This window comes from Triticum dicoccoides, chromosome 2A (assembly GCF_002162155.2).
Source record: "Triticum dicoccoides isolate Atlit2015 ecotype Zavitan chromosome 2A, WEW_v2.0, whole genome shotgun sequence".
Taxonomy (NCBI): Eukaryota; Viridiplantae; Streptophyta; class Magnoliopsida; order Poales; family Poaceae; genus Triticum; species Triticum dicoccoides.
Genome location: NC_041382.1, coordinates 638,361,846 through 638,374,091, shown reverse-complemented (window position 1 = coordinate 638,374,091; position 12,246 = coordinate 638,361,846). Strand labels below are relative to the sequence as shown.

Below are 12,246 nucleotides of genomic sequence, written 5' to 3'. Positions count from 1 at the left end.
GTGGCGTCGCCGCGCCGTCGTCTAGGAGTTGCAGCACACCGCCACCACCACAGCTCGACTAGCCGGATGTGCAGCTGTCGCAGCCACATGCCTGGGCACCCCCACCGACGGATCCCGGATCCAGGTGCTAGATCTGCGGCGATCGGCCCCAACACCGCCCCTCACGACCCCCAGCGAGGGAGGAGGAGAGAAGCGGTGTTACCGGCATGCTCGGGGCCGCCGCCCCTGCTTACCTGCGCCGGCGAGACGCCACCATCGGTAGTCGATTAGCTTTGTTCAGGGCCGCTGCTACGTGCCTCGCGAGGAGAAGTCCCTGCCGCCGTCGTACGTCTAGTGGGCTTCGCCCGTCGGTTTCACCTGGCGGCGGCAAGGGGAGCTGGGGTGGAGGTGGAGAATGGGGCGGCAGTGGTGGCTAGGTTTCGGCCGTGCCGCCCCCCGTGAGCGACACGAGCGCTTCAGCTTTCCCCAAGTGCAAGCATGTGAATGTCGTTATCAACAGAATCTAGATACAAGTTTTGGCTTTACCGACCAATTGCTTGACTGAATTAAGATTGGAGTGAGTAGAACATGTCCAGGGCAATGGTAAACAGAGCAGGGAAAGAAGCCATCTCCAAGCTTGCACTTCGTACTATTGTACTAAGCATCAAAGGACCATGTAATTGCTGGGAAGACATTCTACCCGAATATGAAGTTTTCTAGGATTTCCTTTTGCTGGGGGCATATGTCACTGAGCAATAGTTTAATCTATAGGCGCTCAAAGAGGAGGTATATGCTGGATTAGTTGTACTCTACGGGGAAGTTAAACTGAGATACTCAAACCCCATGTATTCAGGGCTAGTCATGTATCCTTTACACGAGAAACAACATAGACAACGAGAGCAGACAAGAGCCGGCGACCAGCCACCGCTGCACCGCCGAGACACGCACGTCCCAGGCCGCATTGGGCAGCGAAGGGTACTGATCCGGCGGCGGCATGACGCACTCGTGTCCATTGAAGTAGACCCTCCTCGGGAACGCCCAGCCCCCCGAGAAGGTGAAGTCGCTCGGGTCTTTCTCCAGTATCATCTCGGTCTGCACGTTCCCGTCACCCAGCAGCATCTCGTTGTAGTTCTTGATTCCCCAGAACATCCCCGTGTCATCTGCAAAAGACCACATTTCTTACCCATTCTTGCTTCGTATCATCTTCTTGTCAAAGATTGTGCACTTACTGATCGTGCCGTACTGGATGAGGGGCTGGTAGTTGAAGCTGAAAAGTTGCGTCAGGCTCCGGAGGTTGGGGTGCTGCACCACCAGGTTCCAGTCGGTGTAGTTGCTGACGACGTCGTAGTTCGTCACCGCCACCTTCACCCTCCAGTACCCCCGGTAGCTCTGCTTCACGTGCCAGTGCACCCGGATCGGGCACATGTGCTCCGTGCACCGGATGACTGGCACGGGCGGAGCGCCGTCGGCGTCAGGCAGCGCCGCCAGGACCTTGGACTGCTCGCCGCCGCTGAAAAACCGGACGAACATGCACACGCAGACACGAATCAGAATGACGGCAGAAGAAAATCAGAAGAATGCAGAGTGTGTGGCAGGGTGTCAGGTGGCTTTGCCTGAGGCACTGATGCGCCGAGGGAGAGTTTGCACCGCCACAGCTGTCCCGCGGGCACCCTACGATCGTGCTGTTGTAGAAGGTCGTGAGGGAGACGCAGCAGGACGGCGACGGTGCGTCCCTGAACTGCGAGTACGAGCAGATGATCTGCCATGTCCCTGCACCCCACCAAGCCAAGAAATAGTCAGCGCTCGATGCACGGCGTGTCACAAGACGGTGGATGTTGGCAAGAAAGAAAGAACCAAAGGCTTACGCAGAACTTGTACGTGCCGCTGCTCGTCGACCTTGGACCTCGTCGCCGGCACGTTGGTGGCGTTGCTGCAGGTGTAGCCCGGCACGCCGATGCTGAAGGTGGTCGGCATCTTGGGGTCGCCGTGCTCGTCGAGGGCGAAATTGGTGATATACATCTCGAACTGCGAGGTGGCCGTCCTGTTGTTCTGCGTGACGGACGACAGCACGCCGCCGCGGCAGCAGTTGGCGGACTGCCTGTTGTACGGCGCGCCCGGCAGCAGGTCCATCATGACCGGTTGCTTCTCGCAGCAATGCGGAGGGGCGCCGTTGGCGCCGTGGCGGCCGGTGCAGTTGCCCTGCTCCGTCGTCTCCGCGCCGATCACGGTCGAGATGAACTCGTGGCCGGCCCACACCCAGCTCAGCCGCCACCCCGGGCGCTCGATGTGGCGGTACAGCTGGTAATTGTGGATGCTCACCTTGACCTGCGCGCACAGGAAATCGATTGATTCGTACGCAGTTTCAGTGGCAGAAAATCGCGATTTCCGTCAGGAGCATTGCGTTTCAGGAGAAAAGAAAAATCCCAACTATGCGCACCGCGTACACATTGGGCTCGATGGACGGAAAATCCCAGTTGATGGTGATGTTCCCGTTTGGATCCACCGGATCATACGCATCTGCCAGAGAGACACGGCGAAACCAACAATCATCAATCGCAGAATCAAAGGAGACGCAGAAAGGAAGAATCATGACACATCAGGGGAAAACCAATGAATTACCAGCGAAGCGGGAGGACAGACAACACATGAAGATGAACAGGACGAACTGCTCCATCGCCATGGGTCTCGTCCTCTCGGGCTTCTTCACGCACCGGCGGCGCCCGACAAAACGACGCCTTCTGCAGGCACTTGGCACCCTCGGTCTGCGTAGGTAGGTAGGGGACGAGACGAGGGGAAGAGGGGGATGGCAAGACTGTGGGTACGAGGAAGAGGACAGGGATCGGCTTTGGCACGCATATAATCCTAGCACCGCTGATGTGACACGCGCGTCGTCATGACTCGTGGATATCTCAGCATTTAGCCTCGAATTAAACGCCCGGAGTGGAATGGAGGCGCGTCCGCGCACACACACACGGATTACTACTCGAGTCAGGCAGGAAACGGACACTGATTACTCTCCTTTTCTGCGCCTAGTCGACAGTGGGACTGTGGGAAGTCCAGTTGGCGTCTGCTCACCGTGCGGCGGCGTATATGGAAAGCCATCCCGGATTGGCACGCTAGCCGCGTTCGTTTCCTCTCTGCGCGTCTGTCACCTTGCCGTACACGTTCCTGCCTGATTTGGAGGGAAGTTTGAATCGGTGGGCCGACACGCGGGCCATGCAAACGGTGGTGATACTTGTTCATCGTTCACGGTGCCATTCAGCGAAATGACCAAAACTTGGCGTGTGTCCATGTGTAAGTTGTAATTGATGCTCTTGGTTGGAGGATGAATTCCCTATGGTAAAAAAAAACATTTTTAGAGGGTCTGTGGTGAGCGCTCGATCAGGATCGATCCGACGGCTACACAGGTGGCGGTAATAGAGTAGGCCATTTTGAAGACCGAGCTCCATGAAGCCCTTTATTTTGAAACATTCAAAATTCATAACTTTCAGTTTTAAAAAATTTCCGAAAAGAACTATACATCTATACCAATATAAAAAGACCCAAATAGGCAGATCCAAACCATCTCCACCGTCAAATCATGTTATCTAGCGGTTCAAGTCGCTCCATTGTTGAGCACCAAACACGTTCAACGCTCTAATTACCCACCACCGCCATTGGTTATAAACATGTTTTGACTCAACGCTATCCCTTGAAATTTGCCATGTAATTAATATCCTACCATTCCCGTGAAAAAGTAATTGATATCTTACCAAATATCAAAGTGCAACAGATATATCTTACCTAATATAACGTGCAACTAATACCCTACCTAATATAAATGTGCAATGCCAATCCGTCATAATGTTTTTCGACTGAAATACCTTGAACCGCGAGCTGCACCAAAAAAACAAAATCAGGGACTTTAAAGATGAACAGTATAGATATGCTAAAAAGCCTCAAATTTGTCTTTTTTGTGTAGCTCACGTCATAATGTATTTCGACTTGAAAATTTGCACATGTGTACATTATGTATCTAGGTATATGTGTATTTATTTTCAGAATTTTTTGAAACTAAAAAGTTTGAATTTTGAAGTTTTCAAATAAAGGCCTCCATAAAGCTCGGTCTTCGTTTGGCATTTTCGAAAAAAAATACAGCTTTTGCAACCGTCGAAATGGACATTTTCTCTCTTGCCCCACCAACAAATCTTGTGTAGCTCCGCCACTGGGTGGCGGACGCTGCACGGGCATCAGCCGGCTGAAGGGTAGCGTTTTCCTTTGTTCTAAGTCAAAGTTTTAGAATTTTGACCAACTATATAGAATAAAGTAGTAACATATATGACATCAACTTGATATATTATAAAAGTACATTCCAATACGGATCTAATGATACTAATTTATTGCCATAAATGCTGCTGCTTTTTTCTATAAAATTGGTCAAAGTTTTAAAACTTTGACTTAGGACAAAATTTAGAAGTACACTTATTTGCGGACGGAGGGAGTATGCTCCTACCTTTTGCCTTCTGAGCGCGGATTTTATGCAATCGTGCATACGTGCTCTTAATGTTTTAAATACGGATTTGCTAATTCTCACCTAGATGAGAATTAACAAAGTCATATCTAACTCCTATACCATTTGATTAACCAAACAAAAAATAAAAGGAAACCCACGAATCTTCGTGTAAAATCAAACGGTGTAGGAGTTAGATGAGATAATTATTTTTCATATAGATAAGACTTTTAACTTGTAGTATTAAAAAGTAGTTTACATAATTCAGAAAAATGGAGAAAAATATACTAAAACGAACTATTTATTTCAAGTTCCTCGTGAAAAATGTGTTAATCTATAGCCTACGTGAAAAAGACATGAATGAGTAGTTACAAAGGTATCTTTTTTTTTAGGGTAAAGTTACAAAGGTATCTTTGGATGCTTTAAGTTTGGCTTCTGTGCACAAGCCACGACAATGCATATATACCTTCTTCGCACCAAACTTTAGATCTCTACATAGACTGTTTCCAAATGTGCTGGAAGAATAAAAATATTTTTAGGAAAAGACGGCCGGTGTGTGCTCTTGGAAGCTCTCACTATCACACCATCACAGGAAGAAACGACAACCCTGGCATAAACCTCTCGCTTAGGAAAAAAAAACTAGCACAACTTCCATATATCATCTCACCATCACATGAAATTTAAACTACAAGACTGATACATGCATGTATACACGGAGAATCAATAGAGACAAATCTTGCTGCGGATGGTATCGGCCGGTTCTATCCGCTTCAGAATTTGTCTTTGCCATATTTGAAGTAAAAAAGAATACATGTTGTGGTTTTCTGACGAGACAAGCTAATTGAAGCTCTCTCTAGTAAAAGTATTACACGTTGATTGGTTCAAACAGTGTGCCTCTTCAAAGTCACGACCAAGCAACATCTGAAATCACGTTAGTCATAAACTAACTGACGGTACGGCAAAAGCTACGGTGCACTGACAATTGGCACCATCGGCGGCCTGCATTGCTTACTTCATGTGACCGGCGGAAAGAAATCTAAGTATAATTAGAAACCATTGGCATAAGCAGGTGGAAGATTCCAAAGCAACGTTCTCCAGAACCTTACAAAACGTTCGTTTTCAGAACAATTCCCCCTGTCCACATACCTGGCTGCCATGTAAATGAACATTATTATTCGTAAGGTGCTCTGAGCATCGGCCTGGTGGAGGCAGTGCCTTATCGGCCGCTTCCCCACCGCCTGATCACACATAAAATCAAAATCTGGAACGTCTGATCCATACAGAATTGAAATACCATGTGTAACATTGACATGTTTGTGCAGATACCCAAATTCATCGCCACCCATGTGTTTGCAACCAAAGACACACAATATTGCAGCGTGTTGAAACAAATGACGTACACAACATCGAGAATTTCTAAAATGATTAACCTCACACACATCATCCAAGGAGCTTGTCACAAATGTGACTAGTCAAAGCCGAATCGGGTGGGCCTGAATCCATTCCCCTTGGCCCAACACCTTCTTCCGACCTCGCCACCACATAGGCCTCGGTTTCGAGACCTCCTCATCAGCGCCTACAGCGAGCGGGAGCGGGCCATGACCCATCCAGATTCGCACCACTCGCTTCGTTATTCATTCGCTCGCTCAACTCGCCTTTCTCGCCTCTTGTTTTTTCTCGGTTGTACTACTGGTTCAGGAAATAGAACGACCACGTTTTTTTTATTTTAAAAGGTTCATGGACTTGAAAAAAAATCACAAATTAAAATTAAATTCTGATGAAAAAGGTTCATCGATTTGAAAAACAAAAGTTCATGAATTTGGGAAAAATCACAAAAATAAAAAAGCTTATTGATTTAAAAAAATCATTTTTAAAAAAATAACAAATTGAAAAAAGTTCATTTTATTTGAAAAAATTCACTTAATTTGAAGAAGAAAAAGTTAACGAATGTGAAAAAAATGATTTGTGAAATTGAAAAAAGTTCATTGATTTCAAAGAAAGTTCACACATTTGACAAAAAAGTTTCCAGTTTTGAAAAAAAGTTTCCAAATTTCAAAAACTTTAATGGAATTGAAAATTTTCATGGATTTGATTTTTCAAGAATTTAAGAAAATGTTCATGAATTTGATAATGTTCAAGAATTTCAAAATTTTCCATGATTTTTTAAAAAGTTAACAAATTTAAGCAAATGGAAAAGAAAATAAAAAGCTAAGAAAAAAAGACCAAGCAAAAACAAAAAAATAATAAGAAAAAACAGACAGAGAAGGAGTACAACAAGAAGAAAAACGAAAGTGAATGCACAGCAGATTAGCTTTGTTGGTTTGGTTACTGCGGGTGAATGTAAACACGGAGGTTGAGAGTTCGAATCTCACTTCACGCAACTAATGGAGCGAAAGAGGGGAGCTCCTAACTGGCGCCTTCAGCGTTCTTCTATGGGATGTTCCTACGAAGGCCCATAGCCATTCGCTCGCTGATTCATAGACGTTCACTCGCTAATTCTATCACTGTTCTATTGCTTCGAGCTTTTCTTTTTAAAAACTCAAAGAATTTGAAAAAAATCCATCAATTTTCAAAATAAATCACAACAAATTGTAAAAAAATCATCAATTTTCGAAAAAAGTTCATCGATTTTGAAAAGAATTTACAGATATGAAAAATGTTCATCAATTTTAGAAAAAAATCCACCAATTTGCAAAAGCATTCACCGATTTGGAAATAAAGATCATGAGTTTGGAAAAAATCATGGATTTTTGAAAAAAAAATATTTGACAAAAAAGTTTGCGAAGTTGAGAAAAGAAAGACAAAAGGACGGAGAAAAATAAATGATGAATTTTAAAATTCATCGCCTTTGAAAAATTCATTGATTTTGAAAAAAAGTTCATCGCCTTTAAAGAATTCACAATTTAAAAAATCATCAAGTTTGGAAAAAAGTTCATTCATTTTGAAAAAAATCACAAATTTGTTAGCAACCCAATTGATATTCAATCACAGACGAAGATTACAGAGCTACGAGGTGGCTAATGGAGTTACAGTGCAGCAGAAAGAGGAACAGAGGAGAGAGCCAGAGGTAGGAGAAGGAGCCGTCGTGCCGTTTGCCTGATCCAACCTAGATGGTTCGGTTGCTGCTCTCCCTTCGTGTATTTGTAGCCAACATCGGTGGTGCACAGCCGGGCCTGGCCCATGTGAAGCCCAGGTACACGTATGGGCTACAGGGGCTCCTAACATCCCTCCCTCCTTGAGACTCGGCTTGACCCCAAGCCGATGCTTCTGAGAGTCGCCCGGATCCCATTGCAACTGATGCTCCTCGACTTGGTCGGAGTTGTGGTGGTAGCCGAAGTTGGGGTAGACTTCAGCGAGTTGGGCATAGAAGTCGTGGCCCGTGGAGACCCAATCGAAGAAGGCGCCGAGGGCGTAGACGATGTCAGCGCTGTCGTGGTCGAAGCAGGAGTAGTATTCGTGGTCGACGGAGCCTTGAGTGAAGACGACAACGACAATGATGACACCCCTTCCTCCTTGAAAAGGAACTTGCTTGTAATCATAAGACAACTCCATGGGATCCACTGAATTTAGGCCACCACTCAACATTCCCCAACAGTGAGCAATCTCTTCCAATGAGTTAGAAAGCCAAAGTGACAAAGTGTTGTTGCCGGTGCCAGGATCCCAGAACTGCTCAAAGTGACTATAATTAGTTGACTTACTGCCATGCAATGGAGCAATCCAATCTTGAAACATCCATGAATAAATATTCAGTGTAGTCATAGATGCAGTAAAAGTCTTCATGTGAAATAGGGCCTGAATACTGGCAATGGCTGAAGCAGGGAATGGCCATGGGTGTTTTGGTCGGACCAATGGCAAGCAACAGGAGATCCAGGGTAACTTGCCCAAGATAAGGGCCCCGAATTGAGCCACCCATTTGATAGTTGCCACACTGGACATCTGATAACTCAATTCATGTACTGGGTGTTTCATCGAATAGGAACTTGCAAACCAAGTGAAACAATTGCTCCCCAGAATTACAGTCGAAGTCGACGCGTCTTCATTGCCGAGCGGCATCCAAATTACACACCTGCAGCCTTCCCGACCCCATACTGTCACATAACTTTTCGTTTCCACCACCGATTTATTTGAAGCAATGTTCTCCAATGTAAATTTGGGTATGGGATCCCAGAATTCTGGCACAATCTGTAGCACTTGTTTACGCACTCCGCAAACTGCTAATGCTGTAGCGGATATCCAATTGTGGTTCCTTGCATTCAGGTGCGCAGTATAGCACTTGGCACTGGAGTGGTATGTGTTCCATGCCTCCCTTATAATAGCATGAGTTTCCCAACAATTAGTACCTTCCAGCAGCTGCACCTTATAGCATGCACAAGTCAACAGATTCTCACAATTTACTTGCCTCCTCTGTGTTCCCCCTGAACCCATATTTCCATGTTCAGCCATACATGTTACTCGATCACAGAAATAGCAGCACCTTCCAATGGACGCCAAAACTGTGGATGTGCGCCTTGCAAATAACTGAAGGGTTGTTCACAATAACAAATAGGCCGAACGATCAAAATCGATAGAAGATCCCAAAGAGAACTGCATTTTGTAGAGAAATGGCCACTCCCTCGAATTTCGATGTGATTCAAAAATTGCTCACACACTGACATGCTCATTACCTTTAGATAAAGCCGACCACATAGGTATTGCTCGAACACCACATGTGCTGCTTGGCAATTACCTGGGAATAATGTTTGTTGTAGCTTCAACTGGATGGTCTCCTGATTGATCTCGAATAGTGGCCACGGTCTTGGTCGGAGCTTGGTTCCATCATAACCCTGTACCGTTCTGCCGTTGCCGGGAAAAGTATGCAATATTCCATTGCAAGGTATTTCCTGCACCACTATCTTGCCTAAACTCTCTGCACTAGTTGGTGACCACAGGAGCAACCTTGGGTCATCCGGTATATGTTGCAAAATCTCAACAGATTGGAAACTGACAGCCTCTTCCATCGGAATCATCTCACAACAAGAAACTTGAAGGAAAACCACATTTCTGAATAGCAACAGAACTAGCCAAGGAAGGAACCAGGAGACTTCATGTGCATGACTACTTATACCTGAAGATTGCTCCTCAGGATAGCATGCATCTGAATGATATCTGAGCGACGGCCACGGCCTTGGCCTGAATAGGTGTCCCTTATATCCGATACACACTCGCAAAGGTGGCGGCCATGGTTGCTCGATCCCCTGCCACACTGGTGGCAGGCCCCAATTTTTGCTCTTGTCCATAAGGTGAGTGCCATATTCTGCTTGTGCAATCAGTGACAGGTGCCGCAGGGGTTCTGGATGATCAAGGTGAGTTAAGTTGGATGGTGCATAGGTTGCATAGAGCATACTCAGCGCGAACAGGGGCTTCACCAAGTTGCCAACGTGGACGGGGTATTCAGTCGAGCACTTGGTCGACGCCAGTGCAGTAAGGCTGCTGGAGACGATAAAGACCATGATGTGGTCCATCTCACTCGCTGCTGGGGTCGAGGTGTTGATGGAGGGTAGTGGTGAGTCATCCTGCTCCTGCAAGCTGACCTTGGGGTCGACACCGGTGATGGCCGCCATGGGAGGAACGACCTCGACAGTAGAGGGAGTGGCGGTGCGGATGGAGGTTGTTGCCTGCACAGGTGCGAGCTGCTCGACCTCTTGGTGGATGAGGTTGACCACGGGCTCGAGGCGGACGGTGGTGGCGGCTTCATGGGCCTCGTCGACCCTGACGATGGCATCAACTTGGGTCGAGCACTCCGTCGAACAGGTGACGGGCGCCGTCGCGATGCAGATCGGGGCTGCATCACGGGCGACCGCGGGGGGCTCCTGGGCATGTGTGGTGGCGGAGAAGGTGTCGGGGACGGCCTCATGGATGGTGGTGTCGATGGAGAGGTCGCCATTAGAGGGCGCGGCCGTGGAGCGCGCTGACTTGGAAGTGGACTGGAACTTGCAGAAGAAGGCCTCCTGTTCGTGGAGCAGCCTGATGATGTCGTTCGTCTGCGCCTTAGTCTCCGCGTGGAGTTTGTCCAGATAATCCTTCAAGGAAGGATCCATGGTGGTGGAGGGGAGGTAAAGGTGGGAAAAAATTTGGGCAGAATTTTGGACGAATTTCGGAAGGGTGGTGAGGAGGCTCTGATACCAGATGTTAGCAACCCAATTGATATTCAATCACAGACGAAGATTACAGAGCTACGAGGTGGCTAATGGAGTTACAGTGCAGTAGAAAGAGGAACAGAGGAGAGAGCCAGAGGTAGGAGAAGGAGCCGCCGTGCTGTTTGCCTGATCCAACCTGGATGTTTCGGTTGCTGCTCTCCCTTCGTGTATTTGTAGCCAACATCGGTGGTGCACAGCCGGGCCTGGCCCATGTGAAGCCCAGGTACACGTATGGGCTACAGCGGCTCCTAACAAAATTTGGAACAAGTTCATCAATTTTGAAAAAAGCTCACCAATTTGGAAAACAATTCATCAAGTTGGAAATAAAGTTCACGAGTTTGGAAAAAAGTTCATGGATTTAAAAAAATCTATTTGAAGAAAAAGTTCAGGAATTTGAAAAAAGAAAGACAAGAGGACACCGAAAAAAGAAAACAAAATAAAACAAGAAAAAAAATGAAAGAAAGGAAAATGATGTGTTCGGGTGGCTATCGCTTGGGTCACTGAACTAGCTCGTCGTGGGTTTGAAGCCCATTTCTCACACATTTTTTTTCAGTTTACAAACACAAAAAAACAGTCGGCCCAACGTAAAAAAATGGTCGGCCCAATAATGAAGGAAATGATGCTTGGGCCGCCACTTAGGAAACACCGCAAAAGAGCTGCATGCTCATTATATCAAGTGCATGGGCCAGACAAGACCCATATAGCGCTTGCCTTTCGCTCCTCTTAGAAAATGACTAATAACCCACAGAAAAAAAGGAAATCACTAATAGTAACAATTGACGGATTTTGGCTCAAGTCAAATAACAGTTACTGGTTGCTGATGTATTAAAAAATCATTAATTCCAAGAAATGTTCTAGGAGGCAAGGATATAAAAATCGCCATGAGTTAAAAAAAATCAAGAATTTATAAAATGTTTGCAGTTTTTTGTAAAAGATGTTCATGAGTTAAACATAATTTTTCACGGAATTTTAGAAAACTTCATGACTTTAAAAAATTATTAAAATTTTCGAAAAATGACATGAATTTGAAAAAGTGTTAACATATTTTAAAAATAGTGATGAGTTGTAGAAAATATCATAACTTTATTTTTTAATGATTTTAAAAAATGTATATGAATTTTAAAAAATAAAAAGGAAAGACGAAGAAGGAAAATGAAAGATAGATAAAAACGAAACAAAAATGGAACAAAACAAGAAATAAAAGGTGCAAACAAAAGGAAACCGGTAGAAAGAACAAAGGGGAAAAAGCAATAAAATTTGTAGAATCGTGCATGGAAATGGATAGAAAACCGGGTGGTTTTCCCAGTCTGTAAATTAGTGTTTTTAAATTAGATTGTGAACATTATTTCGCGGCGGGGAGCTAAATAGGACACTCCAGAGAGGGCGCCATGCAGATCCAAAATGCGGGAAGGGAGAAATAGCATTATTCTATGAAGGTTTATCCCTATTTGCCGCTCGCTGCGGCAGAGAATCGCTAAAACACATAGGGGAGAGGAAGCGGATGGATAAATGGGCTAGCCCATTTTAGCTAGGACACGTGACTACAAAACCTGGTTATGGGAACATTCTAGAAGGTTTCTTAGCCGGATTTTTTTTCTTGTT

At 45.8% G+C, this 12,246-nt stretch overlaps 1 protein-coding gene across 1 annotated transcript; it reads right to left on the bottom strand.

Moving 5' to 3' along the window:
- Window positions 1-637: 637 nt before the first annotated feature.
- LOC119358034 (COBRA-like protein 7) lies at window positions 638-2,816 on the bottom strand. The gene is made up of 6 exons (XM_037624758.1): window positions 2,599-2,816; window positions 2,417-2,496; window positions 1,845-2,304; window positions 1,593-1,749; window positions 1,209-1,489; window positions 638-1,139 (listed from the first exon to the last, which is right to left on the bottom strand). Exons 1-6 carry the CDS (start codon window positions 2,657-2,659, stop codon window positions 850-852), a joined length of 1,329 nt encoding a protein of 442 aa, XP_037480655.1. The 5' UTR covers window positions 2,660-2,816; the 3' UTR covers window positions 638-849.
- Window positions 2,817-12,246: the final 9,430 nt, after the last annotated feature.